Source organism: Haemaphysalis longicornis, unplaced genomic scaffold (assembly GCF_048455015.1).
Source record: "Haemaphysalis longicornis isolate Haplotype H1 unplaced genomic scaffold, Haemaphysalis longicornis Haplotype H1 scaffold_4, whole genome shotgun sequence".
In the NCBI taxonomy this organism is placed as follows: domain Eukaryota; kingdom Metazoa; phylum Arthropoda; class Arachnida; order Ixodida; family Ixodidae; genus Haemaphysalis; species Haemaphysalis longicornis.
The window spans coordinates 48,216,621-48,241,025 of NW_027526361.1; the positions used below are offsets into that span (position 1 = coordinate 48,216,621).

The following is a 24,405-nucleotide window of genomic DNA, read 5'->3' on the forward strand; positions in this document are numbered from 1 at the left end:
AATTGAAACATTGTGGTGTAGGCTTGAAATGAGGCGAGGGCGTGTCTTCTGGCCGCAGTGCCCATTTTCTTCCGCTTGAAATACAGGCAGCTACAAACATCAATAATCTAGACAGGAACCACAGGGCGAAACAAAAGTAACGATGGGTGGGGTTTGTTCCCGTGGGAGGGAACGGGTTCGAACAAAGTAACCTTTGCCGTGCTCTGGCTTCAGTAGCTAAGCCAGCGCGCACGCGCACACGTGCGCCAAGAAAGCGCATGTTTTAGGCTGCACAGACGGCGAAAAGCAATGGGCCAAAATGCATTCCTCCTAAACGGGATCGCTTCCTGAACAGGCGCCCATCGTGTCGGCCTCAGGCAAGATTAGTTCTGCGTGCTTCTGGTGCAACGACCCTGTTTGCTCCTGGCTATTGCTCGCTGGTCGCCACGATATAATCTCGCCCGAGCACACACCATTCACGCGTCTCGGAGAAATGTATGCCCCCATCTGGCCGCTGACAGCTGCGCAAATGCGAGCCGGCCGAAAATAGAAAAGGCCGGCTAAACTCGACGAACAAATAGCATTTTGTCGATGGGCGTGCACCAGACGAGAGGGGCTCTCTTTAATTGCCCTCTCTTGCGTGGCCGACCTCTTCTCGCTTTTTGAGGACAAGAGCCTCTGCACACGTAACCCGGTTCGCAGAGCGCGTGTGTACACCTCGCGGCCGACGATTACGAAGGGTATTACGCGATGCTACTTTTGCTCCTGCTGCGACGCATTAAAAGGCGTGCCCACAGTCCCCGTTGCAAGAATGCGATAGAGCTTAAGCGTGAACCACGTTGGACATGTGTTTCAGAGGCCTCACGCTCCAGTTCATTTCTCACTCCGCTCGAAAGAAGACGTAGGATAAAATTGATCTTCTTGGACTGATTTAAGTGTCCCTTTTCACTCACTCAATCACTATAAACTTCTCTCCGAAGTGTTGCGGTGATACAAATAAACGTTCAATTAAGGATGCATTACTGGGATTCTTACAGCATTTCGGCACCAGTGTAGGCGCATTTGCGTCTTTGTCTTTACAAGCGTATGTCCTTCAGCCTCCCTACTACACTCCTGACTAGCCTGCGCCCGGTGGGAAGGTCAGGGGAATCCTCTACCCCGATATTATTCGCCCTACATGCATATCGCAGTTTTCCGCTCGTAGTCTTGTGACCTCAGGCTACGAGGGAAACAGAGATGTGGATTGGAGGCTGGCTGAATCTTGTCCTATATGGCTGCCGTGGTACCCCTTGTAACTTGAAACAAAAGCCTTGCAAGTTCGAGGTTTACCGCCCCCAAATTACGCCTGAGCTATGTGGCATGCGGCTTACCATGCTACGAATCGCTCAAGCCGTCCAATGCCCTTAAAAAGCTTAGAAATATTGCACACACCGGTGTCTCATTACACAAAAAGACGTCTGCCTGCCTGCGGTAAAGAAAATTAGCAGTGGCTTAGCTCGGCTATGCCAGGATATACGTAGAATGAGCTAAGGTACAGATGGCTATTTTTAGGTTTTCTTGGTGTCTAGGATTAGCTGATTATCATGCTTACTGCTGCTAAAACGATTTCCAATCCAATCCAACCAAATTCAATACAATCTAATTGAATCCAATCCATTACAATCCAATGTGATTCAATCCACTCCAATACAATCCGGTCCAATACAATCCAATAGCCGCGGTGGCGGCGGCTCCGGCCCGCCAGCTGTGCACCGTCATACGTCACTGCTCCTCTCGCATGCGCAGCACGGCTCTCCAGGAGCCACGCGGAACTACTCAACCTCGGCCAGTGTAGCTCACCCTACAAAAATGGCAACGTATCTGCTTGCCGCTCGGCAAATGTTGACAGACGATTATTCTGCGGCCCCTGCCATGTAACACACTTTCCTCACTACGCCTACCAATCTTCTCTCTCCGGCTTCGATAAGTGCAACAGAGGTTCGTTCTGTTTAAATTCTTTTCCTGCGTTCGCACTGCTCGCGCGCCATTTGGTGGAACGTTTGTCTGTTTCGTGTTTGCTTGTATGTCACCTTGCTTTGGGACCGTCCTTAACGCGTTTCTCTGCTTGCCATCGTAAAAAGAAATCCAAAGTGTATTCTTATTTACGAGAACGCCGATACCTTCAGTTAGGCACCTACTTTTTCCTCAGATATGCCTGATGAGGTTTTTTTGCGGAGAGGGGGGGGGGGGGGGTGGCGTTGAAGAACATGGAGGTGGAAAAGTAATGCCAGCAGTTTTAGTAGTGTGGAAAGGTATTGGCCTTATATAGTTACAGTTTCAACGTTGTTTTAACTGTTTTTTTTTTTTGGCGGGGCGGTTGAAGCACAATGGCAGGCAGATAGATAGACAGAAAGACTATATTTTTTGCGATTAGGTAGCCCAAGGAAGTCAATCGTCTTTAAAGTATAATCACTCTCAGCACTGTAGAAAAGTTGGCTGTGGCTTAACTGAGTTATAGCCGGGTGTGCGTAGTGAGAGGTACGGTTAATCTTATTGTTTAGCTTGGTTCTCTGTACGGTTACGACGCTTCTCGAGGCATGCGGGTCATGCTTCCTCCGTCTCCTCGGCTCGCTGCCTCCTCTTGGTTTCGTTCCGATGACGAAGCCTGGCTTCTTTCAGTCTCTCCGACTCACTTCCCATATCTGCACGCCGACTCCTCCTCTGTTGTTGCAACGCGGGTTCACCGGCTCCTCCTCTGACGTCATGCCAGTTGGCGCGGTGAGCGGCGCTGCCAGCTGCGGCGGTTGCTAGGCAACCGCTCAGCTCGTGGTGCGGCCACCGGCCACAGCGAAACGGCGAGAATACAGCCATTGCAGCTTTCGCTACAAAAATCCTTGCGCCTGGCAGACTGGGCCCAAAAAAACATTGACTATCCCGACTCTCCGAGCGCATACCAGCATGTCTAGTCTTTGCGTTACACCGTTCCTATATTGTGGTAACAGTTAGAGAAGGAACGTTTTGATTCCCTTCTATGCGAAGCGCTGAATTCAGGCGCTCATTTATTATGTTTATTTATTTCTCAAAGGTTTATTTTCTCGCTATAACATTTCGGATATTTCAGCAGCTTTAGACATCGTTGCAATTCTTGTTCAATTACTGCTCTTGTTGCGAAATTCCCCACATGTGCGGTTGCCTCAACTGAAACTTTTCGCATTGAAAAAGTGCTTTGACTGCATGCTTTATTGTAAACTCGCATTGTAGGAGATAATGACTCCTGTAAAGCTGTGTCGGCAGATTTTAGTCTTAACTCATTCTCTTTTATAGAAATCAATCAATCAATCAATCAATCAATCAATCAATCAATCAATCAATCAATCAATCAATCAATCAATCAATCAATCAATCAATCAATCAATCAATCAATCAATCAATTTGATTGAACTTCCAAAAAACCATGCCAGTGAAACTTAGTGCTGTTGTCAGTATAGTATACTCCGCAATGAACTCGTTCCTTACCAGTACAGTTTTCGTATACTCTCTCGAGCTGCTCGGATGGTCACGACCGAAATAAGAATGTCTCTCATGTGTGTGTTTACTGGACTGAGGAGGGATGTCTTTAATGATGAGGAGAAGTCAGCCTATCAGCGAGCTCGGCTTGCTACTCCACGTGGACATGAGTGCTGGAACATGAAGTTTATGTCCACATTTTGTATTTTGTTATTATTAGTGATTCGTGAACGCCCGTGACGTTTCTGTTATCTGTTCCTGCAGCCTGCCACCGGGGCGAGTTTCGTTGCCGGAGCAACTACTTCTGCATTCCGGAGAGGCGCGTCCGAGATGGCTGGGAGGACTGTCCGGACGGCTCCGACGAAAGTGAGTGTGCTATTCCGATAGCAGTGGGCGGCGGACGTGGGCGCCGTTGGTGCTAGATGGTTTCCTATTCCGCTGTCAAGCAGAAAAGTTAGACGTCCCTTTATCTGATGGACCCAGCGGAACGCGCCATTTTAAAACTAAGTACCAGACGTGTTGTACCACGTTGTTGATATGGGCAATATGAAAGCAGTTCTAAAGCGGTTTGCATTCCATTCATGAAATCTGTTTTTAAGGGGAGCTTCGTTAATAAAAACGGCGTTTATATTTCCACAGTGTGATAGAAATATGTTACACACTGGGCTCTTACGGATACAGAATGTTAGAACATCCGGGTACTGATCTCTTAAAGAAATACTAAACTCCATTTTAACTTTTGGCCAAGCACAAAGATTGACGGCCAATAGCTTTTTGAATGTTTGTTAAGTGACTAAAGTTGTTTTCGTGCTTTATAGTTTGATATAAAAACGATAGGAGGCCTTCTTCATCATTTTGCCAACGTTTCGTTCTTGTTTTCTTGTGACATATACTGAGAAGCCCCAAATCACCAGAAATTCCACGCTGTCTCATAAGCTTCAGTTATTAAAGCTTAAGTGCGAACATTACCGACACTCGTGTATCGTATATTTTTGTAATCGTGTTAGTCAATGTTCGTTGAAGTGGCCTGAAACATTCTCCCCAAATACACCTTGGTCATTTATGGTACCTCCAACCGCACTGCAGGGAATGGGCTGGGGCGGTGACACTGTCATTGTGTCTTCAACGCTTAACAGCTTTTCAGAGAGCTGTTGCCGTCAGGCGCGATATCTTCATCGCGGAGACGTGTTGACACATCCGCACGAACCAAATAATTTCTTATTTTTTAAACCTTTAGCGTCATTCATATAATCCAGCAGATAAGCCGTTTCAAAACGGGCTGAGCGCATTAAAGTGCGATAAAAGGTCAGTGATGGAATAAATGCTTAGTCGTAATACAAACATTGTACAAAGTAAATGTCATGGAGAAAATAGCGTAAAAATAGACTTGTAAGAGCCTACCTAAATATACCATCTTTGACGTTTCTCCAAAACCGTTTCTTTGTCCTAATTTTTTTCTTGAAATTGGCTAGCTTTCGGTGTTCGATTGTGACATGTGTTGTATTTTGCAAATAAATTGAAGAAAGTCAATAAACAGGCCTAAAAAACAAGCCTAAATAAAAGAAAATTGTTGCACGCCGACGTCCAGCCTTCACCCATTTCTTCCTTTGCTTCTGGAAAAATGGACGTCAGATGGACGTCATCGCCCAGTTTTCGCCGCTGTATCACCAGCCGCTACGCTGCCCGTTGAAGTCTAAGGAATTTTATGTGATGCATTATTCCGGAACGCATTACCGCGCTTGAGTGCAACAAGAACGTACGCCGTCTATGCGAATACTTTGAGCCGCCGCTCCCGTCACTTCAAATGAAGGCGAGTTTCCTAAAGAGCTCATGAGTCCCTGATAAATCTTGAAGACCTTTCAGCTTCTTCAACCTTTTTACTATAAGTGTCCTTCAGTATTCAGGAATCATGCTTCCACGCCAGACAGGCTCTGATATAATGGATGCTATAAAGTATATTCAGGAAAGTTATAAGCACCCCCTAAGAAGCGGGGCGTATCTGTTGCTTAAAATAGAAATATAACACTTTCTGCATATTTTCGTTAAAGTTTTGAAAGGTCAAAGTGTTTCGCAGGGGGAAATTCCACAGGTGGAAATTGAGATCTTTCTTCGTCAAGGCTATACACGGCCGCCTTACTTTAAAGACTTTGCTTTCCATGGTCGCGACACCCATGTGAATCAATAGAGCTATTTGAGTGTTTTCGGGCCATGATTCCGAGGTTAGCTTATAAAGTTTTTTTATCAATAAATGTAGGAGCGGTTTATTTGCACTTACCATTGAGAACATTTTCATGCATTGCCCCTATTAAAGCTAGTCGCTGTCTTTCTAAGTTATCATCACCGCCTTACCGGCATGCAACGATTATACATGGCAGATAAGTAGGCTTAACGAAGGATGCAAAGAATTTGCTACTTTACCTAATGCTTGCTTGTATACGCCTAATCTACGCCCACGTATCGTGCTTCGTGGAATAGTGGCACTTGAAATGTCAGGCTTAATGTTAAGTGCGTCGTAACAAGCTTTGGCGTGGTGCCTATATGCACCAACCATATTATGCCGTTTTTATCAGTTAGGCTGGGGGACCTATTTCCCCAGGACATGCGGTATACGTTTCGATCAAAGTAATTCGAAGCAACATCATGGAGAGAGAGAGAGAGAGAGAGAGAGAGAGAGAGAGAGAGAGAGAGAGAGAGAGAGAGAGAGAGAGAGAGAGAGAGAGAGAGAGAGAGAGAGAGAGAGAGAGAGAGAGAGAGAGAAGTTTTAATGAATACTAAAGAGGTTAGCCCCGCAAACGGCAGGGCTTGCTACTTCAGATGGAATTAACACGGTGAAGCGAAAAAAAAAAAGGGGGAAGAAGTACGCAGCAAGAATGATTAAGGAGAAGAAAATGAAATCAGCTCGGAACGTAGAAAAAAAAAGCACTAAGAGAAAAAATCTCAGGATCCCAAGGTTAACGAACCTCGATTAATCCGGAGTCAGACAAAAAAGTTAAAAGAACCTTTGTCCCTCATGCCGCGTCACCGTGATTTTGCCGCGGACCAAGAAAGTGAGGCAGTTCTAGAGTTTCCGCGTAGCAGTCTCACATGAGGGGAGCTGCGTATCAAGTTATGCATGTTTTTTTCCTTTCACTGTAGGCACATAGAGGGGATAAACTAAACCACCCGGATTTTCCCAGGTTTGGCATGAGCGTAGAAATGACTCCGTTCTAGAGCCCACAGCTAATAAGGGAATAGTCTTTTGGTTGTTTTTTTGATAGCTACAAATCACTTCAGTATAAACCTTGCCTTACGGCCATGGCTACGGCTAACCTTTTTGAAGCAGTCATCGTCTGAAGCGTGCAACTTACCTAACTCATGTTTCATGCTTAAGGAACGTGATGGGTTGACTAAGCGCGCAGTTAATTTATTACGGCAACTTCAAACCCTCATGGCGTTACCAAGATTCGGCATTCGACAACAAACTGCAAAAACTGAACAGAGAAGTCACTTGTTGAACTATGCGGGACTAGAATGGTGATTGCCGTTCCAAACTAGTGTATTTCACTACGAAGGAGAGCGGGAACTCGAATTAACTCTAGACTGAAGATGGCAAGCACGCATACGAAGGTACGAAAGGGCTACAACCAGAACGAGAAGCGAATATATATATATATATATATATATATATATATATATATATATATATATATATATATATATATATATATATATATATATATACAGATATATATTGCCGCCACTATCATCAACAGCAAGTCAGGGAAGAAATGCCGCGACTATCACCATCAGCGAAGCAGAAAAGAAGACGAGAACGCTCGGGCAAGCGCTTGTCCTCACGGGCTCTGGGCTGCAGCTTTGAGTTTAGTCGCATTAAACCTTCTTTATAGCCTTGATCGCTAGAAGTACCGAGTGTCATTCGTGACATTTGTGGTGGAGGTGCGGGGTGCACCCCCTTCATGCTGAGTACCCCCCCAAGGCCCCGTAAGCCAAGCCCGATACTGAGTCCGGGCCGGCGAGCCTTCCTCGAAGAGCCCGGTGTCCGCACCAGTCGACGTCTCCAAGGCCAAGCACCGGAATACGGGCAGTTGACGGCGAATCCCAAAAGGACACAGGTGACACGTGCAGTTAGCATGACGTCGCAGTCGCAGCAGACTGACACGTTCGGGCCTCCGATTATGTTCTGGCCGATCGCGCCCCGTAATCCTGCCCCGTTCTATGGCGAAGACTTCGAGGACGTAGAAGACTGGATTGAGCAGTACGAGCGTGTAGCTCGCCACAATGGTTGGACGGAAGACCAGTGCCGCAAGAGCGTCTACTTTTCTTTGGAGAAAACTGCTCGCATCTGGTTCAATAACCACGAGGCGGGCCTGAAGTCATGGGAGTCCTTCAAGGAGGGTCTTCGGCGAGCCTTCCCTAACCGCTTTCGACGTCAAATGGCCGAGGAACTTTTAAGAACCCGGGCCCAAGGGCCTACCGAAAGCGTGACGAGCTTCGTGGAAGACGTTCTGCAACTGAGCACACGGGCGGATCCGCTGGCCACTGAGGAAACCAAGGTGCGGGCACTTATGAGAGGCGTGAGGAGCGACATTTTTGGAGGGCTCGTTCGCCATCCACCGACGACAGTCGATGAGTTTGTGACGGAAGCCACCAACATTGAATAGGTGCTAGCGGCGAGGAGTAACCATTACCACAGGTTAGTGGCTTCCCCCACAATTGCTGCTTGCACCACTACTTCTCGCCTCGACCTGAACAGCAATAATGATAGTTGTCTCCGCGAGATCATCCGCGGCGTGCTCCAAGAGGAGCTACAAAAGCTGTTCCCAACGCGCGAGCGGCCTGCTTCATTATCGGTTGCGGAGGCTGTCAGAGAAGAAGTGCGGCGGACCTTTGCACCCATAATTCCAGTCGACGTTGTCCCCCAACGTCCCTCTGTGACGTACGTCGCGCCGGCTTCCCAGCCGCCCTCGTCAGTCGCCGCTCCTTACTCAAACCTGGTACCACAGCGGGTGGCCGGTGAGTCGTCGAATATTCCCCCGCCGGGACCACAGCAGCTTCGCCCGCGAAAAACGGATGTCTGGCGAACACGGGACAACCGACCACTCTGCTTCCACTGTGGGGAGCCAGACCACACCTTTCGCCGCTGCCCCTACCGTGAGCTTGGACTTCCAGGGTTCCGTCCAAGCGATCCGTGCCCACGTTACGGTCAGAAACCCCGCGAAATCGAAGAATACCTTCGACGCTCAACGCCGCCGTTATCAGCCGTTCCTCGTGGACCCCGTTCACCGTCACCTCGTCGCCCACCTTCGCCTCTCCGCTCGTCTCGCCGCGAAAGCCTTTCGCCCGTGCCTCGCCGGGAAAACTAAGTACGGCAACGCCTGGAGGTGGTGTTGCCGACGACGAAAGCCATCAAGAACCTCCGCAAACGCCGCGAAGCTCCCACTCCGACTCCCGCAACCCTTTCATCCGTACTGCTGCGCCATCGAACAACCTGTCGATCACTATAGACGGCTACGACGCGACGGCGCTCATTGACACTGGTGCTGATTACTCCGTTCTTAGCGGTAGGCTTTCCCGTCACCTACGTAAAGTGATTACAGCGTGGGATGGCCCGGATATACGTACCGCCGGAGGACACCTGGTGACGCCTGTTGGACTGTGCACTGCCCGCGTCGAGATCCACGGAGAGCCATGCCCTGTGAAGTTTGTCGTTCTGGAGAAATGCTCCCGAGACATCATTCTAGGTATGGACTTCCTCTACGAGTATGGTGCCGTCATTGACCTGGGTTCGAACAGCCTCACGCTGCGGATGCCGGATGCACCACGGAGTTACTCCTCGCCAAGTTTCGCCTCGGCCAGGGTGTTAGAGGAGCACGTGAAGCTGCCTCCGCTGGCCAGTGTTTTCTTGCTGGTGCAAGTTGACACGTTCCCAGACGGGGAAGCACTCTTAGAAGGAAGTATCCAGCTTCTTCTGGAGAAGGGAATCGGGGTCGCCAGAGGCCTACTGCGGCTTCAAAATCGATGCGCAGAAGTTCTGGTGACAAATTTTCGAAACGAGTCGCAGCACCTGACCAAGGGCATGGCCATAGCCCACGTGGAAGGCATCGCGGAAATCTCAGCTGTTGACGTGGTGTCCGACGCCGATACATCGTCTCTGCCGGAAACGGCAGCAAGTCTGGAACTCGACGTGAACTCAAAACTTTCGGGTCAACAAAGGAGTGAGTTGCTTTCACTGCTCGACGAATTTCGTCACTGCTTTGCTACGCCGTCCGGAGTTGGCCGAACCACCGTTGCTAAGCACCGGATTTTGACTGATGACGCCGCGCATCCAACTCGCCAACCGCCGTATCGAGTTTCGCCCAAAGAACGAGAGGCAATACAAACCCAGGTGAAAGACATGCTGAAGGACGATGTCATACAACCGTCTAACAGTCCCTGGGCTGCACCAGTGGTGCTTGTAAAGAAGAAGGATGGGACACTGAGGTTTTGCGTAGATTATCGCCGGTTAAACAAAATAACAAAGAAGGACCTGTACCCGCTTCCACGCATCGATGACACTCTCGATCGGCTCCGCCATGCCCGCTTCTTCTCGTCAATAGACCTGAAGAGTGGGTACTGGCAGATTGAGGTTGACGAGCGGGACCGAGAAAAGACGGCCTTTATTACCCCAGATGGGCTCTATGAGTTCAAAGTGATGCCTTTCGGTCTATGTACAGCGCCAGCGACCTTCCAGCGTGTAATGGACACCGTTCTCGCCGGCCTTAAATGGCAGACGTGCCTCGTTTATCTCGATGACGTCGTCATCTTTGCAAGTACGTTCGACGAACACTTACGACGACTTAGAGAGGTACTGAAGGCTCTCGAAACTGCCGGCCTTACGCTCAATCCAAAAAAATGCCGGTTCGCGTACGATGAGCTGAAGTTCCTAGGCCACATTGTTAGTAGTGCAGGTGTAAGTGCTGACCCAGCGAAAACAACCGCGGTTCGCGCCTTCCCAACACCGTCTGACAAGTCGGCAGTGAGAAGGTTCCTGGGTCTGTGCGCTTACTATCGCCGCTTCGTTAAGAACTTCTCCCAGATAGCTGCCCCACTGACTTACCTTACAAAAGAACGGGTCCCGTTCGAGTGGAATGAAGAACAAAATCGCGCATTCGAGGACTTAAAATCCGCTCTGCAAACGACGCCCGTCTTAGGCCATTTTGACCAGGAGGCTGAAACTGAAGTCCATACCGATGCAAGTAGCGCGGGGCTTGGTGCTGTGCTCATCCAAATGCAGGATGGAGCTGAGCGAGTCATCGCTTACGCGAGCCGTACGCTAACCAAAGCGGAGAAAAACTATTCAACCACCGAAAAGGAGTGCCTTGCAGTCATTTGGGCAGTTACAAAGTTTCGTCCCTACCTGTATGGTCGCCCATTCCGTGTAGTTACAGATCATCATTCACTGTGCTGGCTTGCCAACCTGAGGGACCCATCCGGACGACTCGCTCGTTGGGGACTACGGATTCAAGAATTTGATTTTTCCATCATTTACAAGTCGGGCCGCAAACACAGTGATGCGGACTGCCTGTCTCGGGCCCCCGTGGAAAGCGCTCAGCCTGAAGTCGATGATGACGACGCCTTCCTGGGAGTACTACATGGCTCTGATATGGCCGCACTGCAACAACAGGACCCTGAGCTTCAAAAACTTACGGCATACCTTCAAGGCCAACAAGGTGACCTTCCCAAAGTTTTCTCCCGCAACGTGTCCTCGTTCAGTCTTCGACAGGGCGTCCTCTACAAAAAGAGCTTTGACTCAAACGGCAGGTCGTGGCTTCTCGTTGTGCCAGACAGCCTTCGCGACGAAATCATCGAAGCTTCTCATGACCACCCCACCGCCGGTCATCTCGGATATAGCCGCACACTAGCCCGGATACGAGAAAAGTACTACTGGCCTCGTCTTCCGAAATCAGTCCGTCACTACACGCAAACATGCCGAGAATGCCAGAGGCGGAAGAAGCCGCCAACAAAGCCGGCCGGATTTCTACATCCTATCCAGCCCCCACTAACAGCTTTCGAACAAATTGGCATGGATCTTCTGGGCCCATTCCCCATGTCCAACTCAGGCAATCGGTGGATTGTGGTAGCGACGGATTACTTAACCCGCTTTGCAGAGTCTAAGGCGCTGCCACTCGGAACAAGCGCTGAAATAGCAAAATTTTTCATTGAGTCAATTGTTTTGCGGCATGGGGCTCCCAAAGTGTTAATAACTGACCGCGGCTCGGCGTTCACGTCGAAACTGACGCAGGACATACTCCGCTTGAGTAATACCAGCCACCGTCGAACAACGCCGTACCATCCTCAAACAAATGGACTTACAGAGCGCCTCAATAAGACAATGACAGATATGATAGCCATGTACGCAGACGTCGAGCACCGAACTTGGGACGAAGTGCTCCCATTCGTGACCTTTGCGTACAACACCGCGATCCAAGAAACGACGGGATTTTCTCCTTTCTATTTGGCGCACGGCCGGCACGTAAACACCATGCTCGACGCAATGCTGCCCCACATGCCCAGCGACCATACCCACGAAGATGCGGAAGTTGTCTCACAGCGCGCTGAGGAAGCACGACAACTCGCAAGGATCAGGATTCAAAATCAACAATCCGTCGACGCTAACCGCTACAACCTCCGTCGACGAGAAATACATTTCACCCCTGGTGATCGAGTTTGAGTTTGGACACCGGTACGGCGCCGTGGTCTGAGCGAGAAGCTTATGAAGCGGTACTTCGGCCCCTATACAATACTCCGCCGCATTGGTGACCTCAATTATGAAGTGAAACCTGACACAGCGTGCACAGCCTCCTGTCGAAGGCCAAGATCCGAAGTGGTTCACGTCGTGCGGCTCAAGCCTTACTACGAACGTTGAGGCACGGACTACGCACCCACGTATAGAACTGGAAGTGTTCCGTCTTGCAGATATTGATCCGCGTTGGACAATGTCATTTCGCTTTCCGTAGCATCGAGTCGATGCCCTCTCAGAAGGGGGGGAGTAATGCCGCCACTATCATCAACAGCAAGTCAGGGAAGAAATGCCGCGACTATCACCATCAGCGAAGCAGAAAAGAAGACGAGAACGCTCGGGCAAGCGCTTGTCCTCACGGGCTCTGGGCTGCAGCTTTGAGTTTAGTCGCATTAAACCTTCTTTATAGCCTTGATCGCTAGAAGTACCGAGTGTCATTCGTGACAATATACAGGCGAGCCCGCTTATAACGAACACAACGGGAAACCGAAATCACTTCGTTATATCCGCTTTTCGCTATATCTGGACAGAAAATCTATGTATACCAATGGTAACGGGAAACGAAGATTTGTTCGTTATAGCCGCTATATCGTTAAAACCGGGTTCGCTATAAGTAGGCTATACTGTATATATATATATATATATATATATATATATATATATATATATATATATATATATATATATATAAATACATACACACAGTCGACAGGTTTTTTTCAAATTAGGCGCTTAGATTTACGTGAAGGCCACTTCCACAGTGAGGTTATGCGCCCAGGGGAACACATAAAGAGGCGGTGATTATTGATGTCGGGGGCTTAATTGACTAAAATTGAATAATTAACTTTTTAGTGGCCGCAGTAAGCAGGCATGTCTGTATTGAAAACCTAGACAGAATCGTGTTTCCAAGCAGTTTCATTCGGCAGAATTCTTCTACCGCATCCGTACTCCTTGATATTGAACTGCGAAGTTTAATTGCCGTTCGCATGATTACGCATGCGAAGGCCGGCGCAAGGCTCCTCCCTTTCGTTCTGTGTTTCGATAGCGGTTCCGAGTACCGCAGATTGCGATAACGCCAGCCCAGACTGAAAGGGTGCCAGTTATCACTTCAGCCTATGCCTCCACCCCGTTGACAAACTGAACACCGTACACAGCTGGCGCGTCACAAAAGGGAGGAGCTTTGCGCCGGTCTTCGCGGTCGAAGCATGCCAAATCATGCGAACGACAATTAAACTTCACAGTTCGATATCTCGGAGCACCCATGCGCTAGAAAAATTCTGCCAAATGAAACTGCGTAGAAACAAGATTGCGTCCAACTTTTTAATACAAACATGTCTGCTTACTGCAGCCACTAAAAATTTAATTATTCAATCTTAGTTAATTAAGCCACCGGCATCAATAATTACCACTAATTATGTGTTCCCCTGGGCGCATAATCACACTGTAAATGTGGTCTTCACGTGAATCTAAGCGCCTAATTTAAAAAGAAACCTGTCGACTTAATTTTGATCGCCCGGTATATTATTACAGCTGCTCCTCAAATAGCAAAGAACAAGTCGTAAGTCGCGAGTGAGTTTCACTTTATCCTTTTGACCCCGGTCGGCAGTGACAGGATCCCAAGGACTGGCTTCCTGGCTGGGTTCGCAAAGGTTGAAAGTTCGAGGTGACAAAGCTTCCTCCGTTTTAGGGGATTTAGCTGTCAAACACGTCTGTTTGGAGATGGAAATCTGGAGCCGAAAGAAATTGTGCAGGCATACTCGGTACCGTTGACCTAAAGAAGGAGGTTTAATCTACAACCTCGAGGCAATGGGAATTCCTTAAACTAATTAAAGAATGAGCCCCGAGCTTACTTCATCCCACTTGCGGAATCGGAGGACAAACGATTAGTCCTGTTAGGAGTCAAGCAAATAGGCCGACCACTGCTTTAGGAGTCAGTGCTTTCCGAGTATTGCCAAACACACTCGAGGCCCATGGGCTTGCATCGCGAGGAACTCTGCGGGTATCTTATTAAAGTCATTAAAGCCACAAAAGTTTGGGTTAGGAGAACGGCCCACTGAAAAACAATGCCGACGTGCAATTTCATGTTAGCGTGATCGAGCCGGAAATTCAAACTTTACCGAAAATGGATTGCCTCTAAACGTAAATCTTAACATGGATTAGTGCAGGCACTTCACAGTCTTAGTATTGCCAGATAAGTTAAAGTTCGGAAGTAGTTGTTAAATTATACACTAAAAAGAAGACAAATCTGAGCGCGAAATACGAATCATAAATTTAAGTCGCAGTCGAGTGCCGCCGGAGGAGAGAAAAATATTGATGTTGTGCACAGTACAAGGCTTCACCTTAGTTATAAAGTTTTTCCCCACTGTTCACGCTTAAATTGGAGCCTTGCGTGATTTAACTGGGACGCAATTTCAGGCTTGAGCACGACAAGCAGGCTTTTGGCGTTGCACGCGAGCGTAATCAGTCATTTTAACAACTACCGCGGATCTGTATAATTGCGAGAACCCGAGCGGGGATCAATAATTTATGAAGTGTAATTATATTTGTCTAGCATTATTCGCGCTATTTAAAAAAAAGAAGAAGAATTTACGCCTAATTAATTCGGTGGCAGGTATCACGACAGGAAGCCTAGATTGGGCGGTGCACAATAAAAGTGGAGTGGGAGTTTTGAATATTTTACGACATGATTTTTTGTCTTTTTTGACACGTGGCTCTGACCGCTTTGAAAACAGTATGCAGGGAATCGGCCGTATTTTCGACTGCTGGAGTGGTGTGGGAACGTGAAAGTTCAGCAAGGCGCGGCAAAGGCGGCAAATATTTCCCGGTATGGTCAAGCAATAAAAGCAAAAATAAACGGAATAAACGGGAGAGTCCACTTAAATATAGGCTGTGTGTAATGCTATTGAACTCGTGGAGGGACAACCGAGAATCCGAATTGTCTCCCAATTCTGGCTGAGGTAACTTTTCGTTGCTTTAAACTTCTAAAATGCGACAGGGGGCATTTCAGTGGCACTGATAACATTCGGTTCCTGTCCCTGACCTGGCTTTTTTTAACTTAAACTGTTGGTTCTCACATTTATGACCCTTGAAAGGTAAAATAAAACACGTTTAAATATTCTGTATAACAAAAACGATAATTTTTGTTGCGCTCATTAAAAGCGAAAATTTTGGTCTATCTCTGTCTGTCCCTCGATTTAGCCGGCCGGCCAAAATTTAAGATAATTCTTGAATGAGACGTTTATAAAGCAAAACCTTTACAGGTTACTAAATCTGGTCGCAATGTGCATACTTGCCTATATTGTTGAGGAAAAATAAATTAGGCTTATTTGCGTCAAGAGAAGAAGAAAAAAAAAGAACGGAAAGGCCGGGAGGTCAACCAGGTGTAGAGCCCGGTTTGCTACCCTGCACTGGGGGAATGGGGTTCAGGGAATAAAAAGGGGGGAGAAGAGGAAGAGATAGGAGTGGGAAAGCGCGCACTCTAGTCCCGTTTTGGGCACTATAGTCTTTCAAGCAAGTTCGTTTCACTCAGGAAACGTAAAAGGGCTTTCGTCACCTTCTGCGAGGTCGATGGTGAAGACCGATGACTTAAAATAGTTTCCACCGTAAATGGTCGATTGTCCAATCGGCTCAGCGCGGTGGCAAGCACGCTCCTCTCCGACGAGTATTCGGGGCAGCGACACAGCACATGTTCTATAGTCTCTTCCACCCCGCAGGCGTCACAGTGGGCGCTGCTGGCCATCCCGATGAGGAAGGAGTAGGCTTTCGTGAAGGTCACTCCCAACCACAGTCTACAAAGTAAAGTTGACTGGGGTCGAGACAGCCCATACGGAATACGTCGCCGAAGAAGGGGATCCTGAATATACAGTCGGGGATTCGAAAAGTCCGGTGTATTCCATTGCTGCATGGTAATCTTGCGTGCAAGGGAGCGAAGCGTCCTGGCGGCATCGGTTCTTGAAAGCGGAAGTAGAATGGTGCGGTCGGTCTCATGGCCTGTACGGGCAGCTTCATCCGCCAGCACGTTACCTATGACTCCGCAGTGACCTGGAAGCCACTGGAACATTACGTCATGGCCGGCTGTGATGGCTTGATGGAATTTTTCTCTTATCTCTGTCACCAGTTGGTGTAGGGGGCCGTAGCGTAGGGCTGCGCGTCAAAATGTTCAGACATATTCTGGGAAGACTAAGGTGACGTCGACTTGAGACTTGTGCGGAAATTAAAACTTTGGTTTAGGTGCCATGACGTTGAGAATGTGAGCGGGATTCTGTTCTGTAGTAACTGCATCTCTGAATAGCAAGGCAACGCAAACAAGATTGTGCATTGGAAAGCTCCAAGTAACGCAAATTACGTCCATAGGCGTCAACAGCAGTTTCAGTTTCAGTTTATCCACAAGTTCTGGAAATAATACCGTGCGCCTTATTGTCCAGCATTTTGTTGGGTTTTTTGCTCTGTGAACTTGGTGTTTATGAAAATTTGTTACCTTCGAAATGGCATCGCTAAGGCAGTTAGTATTAAGCGAATTATTATTAGTGCCATGAGAATTAAAAAAAAGAGAGAAAAAGTAACAGGTAACTTACGGATGTCTACGTTCTTTCCTTGCTTCGTCCCGGAAGAACTGTAATAGCGTTTTTGTGTTAAAACTAAGGATTCCTTGCAGTTGTGGGTGTGTTAAGTGAACATATCATAAAACATTGAATCAGATGTGTTACTTCGAGACAAAACGTTGCTACCAGTTACGCTTCTTTCTAAGCTAACATTGGAAGCGTAAACACAGGCCCGAATTCGGTACAAAAACATTTTTAAAGCAGAACACGATTCCGCACTTTCAGACGGCACCAATTTCAAATTTATATATTGATTGCAGGCGATGGGCGTCTAGGCTTGACGGAACGGTAGCAGTCGCTCTTGTGTTTCCCTCTAAATGCCGAACTATGTTTCAATGCATAAGAACGAACAATCGATTTGTGCCTGCACGAAGGCGCCAGTGCTGCACGGAATAGAGGAAACGCACTGCCTAGTGAATACCTGAAGGAAATTCGGAACGCACTCGGGCCGCTTTGGCCCAGATGCGAGAGAGAACCGCCCGGGAGTTGCCTGCACTCGACCCCTTGAGCTCCGCCGGAATGCAGGAAGGGTCCTTTTGGGCTCCGTTTGCAACGCCTCCTCACCCATTTTCCGTGCAACAGCAGGTTTAAGGCATTATTTATTTTCGTTCGGGGTCCCGTGCCCTGCGTGAGCAAAGCTACCAGCCGCTGTAGAATTACCCTGACCTCTCGTCTACAAATTCTGGCTTGCCGGCTACGAGTTCCTGCTTCAAGGAAGCACCATTCACGACATTTGTAGTGGCCACTCTGGTCCAACCTCCTTCGAACAACGAGGCCTTGTGGTTGCGTCGTCGTTGTGTTTTCCAAAGAAGTGGAGAGAAATAAAAGCCAACGTTTATGGTGCTAGGTGCACCGATACCGATACGGTGACTGTGTAGTTGAAGAGAAAGCTGGCCGATCCGGTTCAGCCGGTCGTTGATTGCAGCACCCTTTGTGCGTTTAGAAACGCTTAGTGTGATTCGTTAAACACTGTAATTTGTTCGGTATAACGGAAACAGGTGGTGCACTTCCTATCCAGTTTTCTGTAGTATAGCTGTTCTCTCTTCGAACTTCGCAAGCCCCACAATGTCTCAGCTGCTATAATTTTGGTGGTTGTCACTATCAGGACAACACGACCTCTATTAGAGTGAGAAAACTTCCCAGTCATCATCATCGAAAGTAATACTTAAATTTTACTCCTGCGTTTAACAAACCGATCAATCCAGCCATGCAGTTGGCCGTTTATCCGCGGCTGACATCAGAGTAAACCAAGTCTGCTTGCTGGAAAAGTGGGCATGTTTTATGTCTGTACTCCACGGCAATTTTCAATTTGCAATTGAGCGCTCACTTAGAACAGCGTCCTGGGAATTTACAATGGGGCTTTGGATATACAATTGGTTCAACGGCTTTCGGAATGCCTTTGAAACGGCCGTTTAGCTCAGGTATAAGAAACAGTTGTTTGGCCTCAAAGGTATCCTTGTATGTACGTGCGGAGGTCTGAATGAGCTCTACGCATGCGCAACAGTTGTAAGAACAGTTTAGGGGATGTGTAATAAACCCCAGGAAAGCAAACAGCCGTTACGTGCGTGCAACGTTGAAAAGAGATGGACGAACCTCATAAATGGCGCAGCAGGAGCAGGTGCGGACCCTCTCCACCCCCATCTCCGCACACAAAAAAAAAAAGAAAAAGAAAAAAAAGGGATGAGTCGTTAGGGATAGGATTGCTTTCATCGAGGTTACCAGCGTGGCATCCATCCTTGTGATAATGGACGGAAAGCAGAAAAAACCGTCTTAAACGCGCGTCCAGGAAAAGTATGTAGACTAGGCACACTCGTTGTGCAACCCGTTGCTATAGTAAGTGCTCTAGAGGGTCTGATCATGTGGGCTCACGCGTTTACAACTGTCCTCGAGATAAAATAACTGCATATGCATTATTTAAGAAGGTGATTATTCTACTAAGACATATACAATACTTTCTTCACTTTCTGTTATTGGCGGCCATCGTAACGAAAAAAATCTCGGGCCAACTCCACTAACGTGAAACGTGAGGACGGGCGAAACATGTACTGTAAAAGAGTATTCTTGGCGCCTTGGCGTTTTTGCCAACGGAGGTGAAACCGTTTGGAAGTAGATGTATACAGCTTTGCTGTAAAAGTCTCGTCTCTTCAAGCACGAAGCGTTCTAGAGCGAGGCGTAGACGAGTGTCCCAGTGTTTTCTTAATAAGCGTTACGATGCATTCCGGCGCGAAGCGTAAACGAGTGTCCCGGTGTTTTTTAGCACACGTTAAAAAGCGTTCTAGCGCTCGAGAGTCCCGGTGTTTTAGTACCGATACTACATGAGAGGACGGTTACGACGACGACATTAGACGCCAACATTAGACATTAGACGCCCCAAGGGGCTCGGGCTGTTGGCGTCTAAAAAGAAAAGGGCACGCTTGTCGCCTTGTTCGTGCCCCCGTGCCTGGTACTTGTTTGCAGTTGGGTGCAGCAGCACTTTTCCCACGCTATGATGTGAAGTAAGCGCTCGTAACAAAGGCCACGTTGCGCTTTGTGACCGGTATACTGTAGTCAGTGCCCATATTTTCACTTACGGTGACGTCTACACGCGTGCGCGAAACGCTCAAAACCGTTCGTTTCTCACCCATTGAATGCTGCGGAATCACCAAAGCTTTTATAATTACCACACATTATAAAACTCACATCAGTAACTTTGTGCCTGTGCTTGAGACATAGCATGTTCATCATGTGGTCGCCTTGTACAAAACACTCAAGGTCGCGATTTCCCGCATGCGTTTCCGCCCAATGTTCGGGAAGAAAAAAACGTCAGCTGGGTTTCCAAGCATGGTCACTGCGCGTCGTAGACTTTACGTCGCCGTTATGTATATTGTTAATTGTTTCTTCTTACACACCTATAGATAATTTGTACTGTTTATTTATATCCTTTTACCCCTGCTCTAAGGAATGTGTCATTTGCCTCCATCTGGATCGCGGCGACTGCATTTTTAAACTGTGTGCGTTGACAACTTAAGCGCTATTGCCAAGACGCTTAGTTCCCGTATTTATGCATTATTCTGTTTTTGCTTTTGTTCACAGTGGAGGAGTAGCAAGTGCGTAATACATAAACTCGAACCTAATTTCGTGCATCAAAACAAAACAAGTTTAGGAATAGCTGTGCCAAATCGCGAAAATGCCTGAAAAACCGAGCTGAACAACAGCGGAACACGCCAAGCCAGCCTATCACGTGTACACTTTAGGCGCAAGCACTCTCTCGGACAAGCGCTCTCCAGTAGACAAGTCAGGCTACTTTCAAACCTCCGCGCCCGAGGGCGGAAACGATAGCGGCTACCGTAAATAGCAGGCCACTAGTGCGAGCAATCAGGCACGGCACATCCCCATCCCTAATTGAAGCCTGTCTCCTTCCCTTCCCTTCCTCTGGCAATCAAGAAACTCGGCAACTCCGGGAGCGGGGTTCCAATTTAAGAGCGAAGGCCCCCCATCATCTTCCCTCCCTTAACACACACATGTCAAAAGCATCCTGCGTTGAGAAGGTTTCATTGAGAAGGTTTCGTCTCCTAGACACTGGCTTCAATGTAACAGCTTCGTGTGGGCCTTCTCCACTAAGTGGTGAACGGGTGATACGCTTGGGTAGGCCTGTGGATGCGGTATAAGTGAATTACTCGCTTTCCCGCTTTACGCACTGTGGGACCACAAACACGCTCCATAATTAGAGGTAGTAAGACCGTTATTGCATTAGGTGTTTACACAGGTCCGAGGCCTTTCGTTGAATGCTACGAAAACACCTTTATTGCAGCAGCAGCAGCTTTGCCGCTTCCCTTCGCCTTGGCACTGGTCGTACATGGGCCGCTACACACCCCCGAGCGCCGCGCTGAAGCAATTGTAACGGCTTCCCCACAGTAGTCAATACCAGGGGCGGTATTCTCGTGTTTTGTCCATTTTGTGTCCGTTTCAAAAGTGTCCGTTTTGAGGAAGCCCTCATTGCTTAAAAGCGAACACCCGGATGTGACGCCATCCAAGCACGGCAGAACCACGGTTTCTCGGAGCCATTCTGAGCAGACGATTTGGAGCAGTCGATTTTTCGTCGCATTGTTGTTGGTTCGCTGGCGGAACAACAAACACATGAAAATAGTTTAAAATAGGTTTAGGCGTTTAAAATGTTTTTACAAGACCAGTTGCGCAAAAGTCAACCCAAAGCCCGCCTACAACTAGAAGTACGTCACAATAAAACGGACGCAAAACGGACGTTTGCAAAGCGGACAATTACGAGAATACCGCCCATGGAGAAAAACATACGTCGGAATATGTGACAGGTACCTTCGCTGACGTAGACACATTTACAGAACAAGCCGACCTGTCATGCACGAAGCGTGCTCTGCAGTAACGTAGTGCTCTAGATCGGAGCTGGAGTACCGCCCCAGTTTGATCATTCGACGTCGACTTCGTGAGCTCTCTGTTCGTCGACTCCCGTGTCAGGCAGGAGATGAACAGCAGAATTGAGAATACGCGCGTCTCAATTTGTAACCCCCATTTTCACTCGGACACTAGTGTTGAAAGCAAACAACGACAATGCGACCGTCAATTCGAATGAGACAAGCGGGACGTATATTCGACCTGCGTCTGGGGTGTATACGCGGGAAAAACAACAAACTTCAATTCGTCGGAATGGTAATTGCTTCCGGAACTCTTCGTGCACTACATACGCCGCGACCGTCGGTTGTCTGCCGTTGACACGGACGCGTGAACGCACGCCGTGTCAGCGCTGACAGTCTCTACGCCGCGGGCGTGTTTGAAGAGGTCGCGCACTAATGCATGCACACACCAAGGTTCGCCGCGTACGTAAATCATGGCAGCCGGGCTGGCGTCTCGAGCGCCCCCGCATTAGTTCCGGGTTTGAAGCAGGCCGGAATGGCGGAAGATTCGTCGGGCTTTCCAGGCTCACGCTCTTTGGTGGTTCCCATGAACATCTACCTTGTTTCCTCTGCCCTTACACCCCCCTCCCCCCCCCCCCTCACTCCCTCTTTCTGTTCGTTGTTTTTAAAGCACAACCCTAAACTGCGGTTCTGTGACTTTCCTCATCTTAAGAATCCTTCTCCGCAAGACCTCTAAGGACGCGGCTATTCTCGTTTCCTTTAGTTTTGTTCCATACGGCTTACAACACTCGTTTTTACGCATCATTACGCAATTTATGACGCGAGAGAGGCCGGCACGGAGAATCAGTCTCACGAAGCTACGGCCCCATTCATCCGCTTCTCGAAGTAGACTCTTCATAATCGTTTAGGCGCTGCTGCGCTCTGGCATTCGGACTGACAGCGCGCACGCGTTCCTCCTCCCCTTGCCCGAGAAGCACGTACACATTACTTGACAATGCGACAGAGCCAGGAAAAGAAATCTCGAAGTAATTGGATAGCCTGAAAAGAACGGCGAAAACGCAGAGGAGAGCAGCGGCACAGGGTGGCGTTACACAATGGCAAGCAAATCCGACGACATCTTGCCCCTTTCACCTCCTTTCCTTCGAACAAAGAAGCTCACGTGACCGTTCTCCTTTTCCCGGTGTTGTAGCGGGCACGCCAGCTCTCGCGGGAGATAGAGGGAAAGAGGGAGATAGAGAGAGGGAGGGAGATAGCAAGGGAAAGAGAGTGTCCGACAAAAAGAACTATGCGTGTTATGAAACAGAGAGCGTTGGTGGACCATCGCCCTAGCCATCTTTTGTCTTTCTTTTGCTTTTGCTCTCGGGGATGCGGTGTTGATGTCGCGGTATGCAGGGCAAGCTCTCGTTGCGCGTCACCGTCACAGCTGGGGACGGATCAATTAGCTGCCGCGAACTGGCGTTCGTTCAGCAGTTCACCGTCTATGCGTCTAGCTGAAAGCCGGTGGTTTCGCGTTTCGCTATTCTTCGGGAACGGGGCCGAATTATCACTCGTCCTGACCGGCCTGGTCTTCTTGAATAAGGGTCGCGTGCTCCCTTTTTTTTCATTTTGTTTTTATTTTTTCGGTGTCTGTCATTCACCCCTGCTGCATAGGTTGTTCGTGGTTTTTCTTGCAGGTACGCGCAGATATTGAGAAGCATGCTGCTTAGGTTTTCCTGTTTTGTTTGTTTGGCGTAATTTGCTAGCTTTATATATATGTATATAGTTTTCCTCTGACCCTTTGGTTGGGTATCGACGTTTTTTTCATCTTTTACAGATACCGGGTGTAGCTAATCTACACCTGGTATCGACTTGATCTGCTGATTCTTTTTGGTGTATTTTGAACCGGGGTTTTTAGTGAGGTCAAACTCGTGCTCCAAGGTCTTTTCTGCTCTTCACCTTCTCTCGTTAGTATATGTGTTAATTATTAAGATATTCATGACGTTGGTTCGTGCTGAAAATTAGTTCATAGGTTAATATAGTTGAGTTATAGTTATAGGTTAATATAGTTGGGCTGTGTAGGCATTTCCATCACAGTTTTTCTTGCTGTATAACGAAATTGTATGGCACTGTTTATTGTCGACATTTCATATTTTGGTCGCAACGCCTAATTGCATATAGCGGGCTCCTAAAAAGGATAAAAAGAAAACGGTAAGAAAGTTACAGAAGTAAGAATAGAAATATAGAATAAACAAGCAATGTGTAATGGTGGCAGACATTGAAGACTGATTCCTTACAGGTTGGGTAGTGTAACCCACTGTTTTTCTGTTCTTCCAGTCTGCCAAAAGAACGAACACCGGTGTCGCTGCGGGTTCCCTCGCTGCATCGGCGCCGACCGAGTCGGCGACGGCGTCAGGGACTGCCTGGACGGCTCCGACGAAGGTGAGCGCCTCCGTGGCAAGATGCATATCCACCACGCGGGTCTCCGAAGATGTTTCGCAGGGAACGGTAGCAGCTGGTCGATGTTTAAATGTATCTTCCCGCCCTTCGGAATATACCGGGCTGGCATGTGCTATGGCTAAACTCTTTCGGCTTGCTTATATCCGCAGTACGCGCTGCCTGTTCGTATTTTGATAGTGGTAGCTACGAAACGGTAATAGGGCAAGAAGGCATATTTCAAGCCACACTCTGATTCGAAGCGGTAAAACGGGGTGATGGTCTATTACTGGTAATATTTGAAGTAATGGGCTAATTTATGTAAAAATGTGATAGCGCACATAAATGATATCGTAATAACGATGCAGGGCCTGTTTTATTGTAGAAGGTGCGGCAGCCCCAGTTGGTATTTTTTTGTCGACTATTGAATAAACGTTGGTTGAGAAAAGAAAAGGAGGAAAGGCAATGAGAAAATCCAATATCTCAATGAGTAAAGTCACTCAGAAAAGCCAGTATGTCAATGAGAAAGGCAACGTGCAATAAAAATGACAACTGATCCAGAAGACGGCAGCGACAATGGTCGAGCAAAAAAAAAGAAAAAACAAAAAAAAAACGAGTCGTCTGCAAGAGATGTTTATGTTAGACATCGCCAAAGCGATAAAAAACGGGGTCCAGATAAAGTCTACAGGCATGTTACCAGTGTGGCCGCCACCCTACAAATTAAGAGTGAAAGTGCATCGTGCCAAATATGATATTTAGATCCAACGTGGCCAGACAATAG

General features: G+C 48.0%; 1 protein-coding gene across 1 annotated transcript in view; it reads left to right on the top strand.

The window, feature by feature from the left end:
* Positions 1-24,405, top strand: part of LOC144178653 (uncharacterized) — a 241,113-nt gene that overhangs the window by 154,148 nt on the left and 62,560 nt on the right. Inside the window, 2 exon segments of the mRNA XM_077706659.1 lie at positions 3,730-3,831; positions 23,526-23,630. Of these exon segments, the coding sequence (XP_077562785.1) occupies positions 3,730-3,831; positions 23,526-23,630 (207 nt within the window).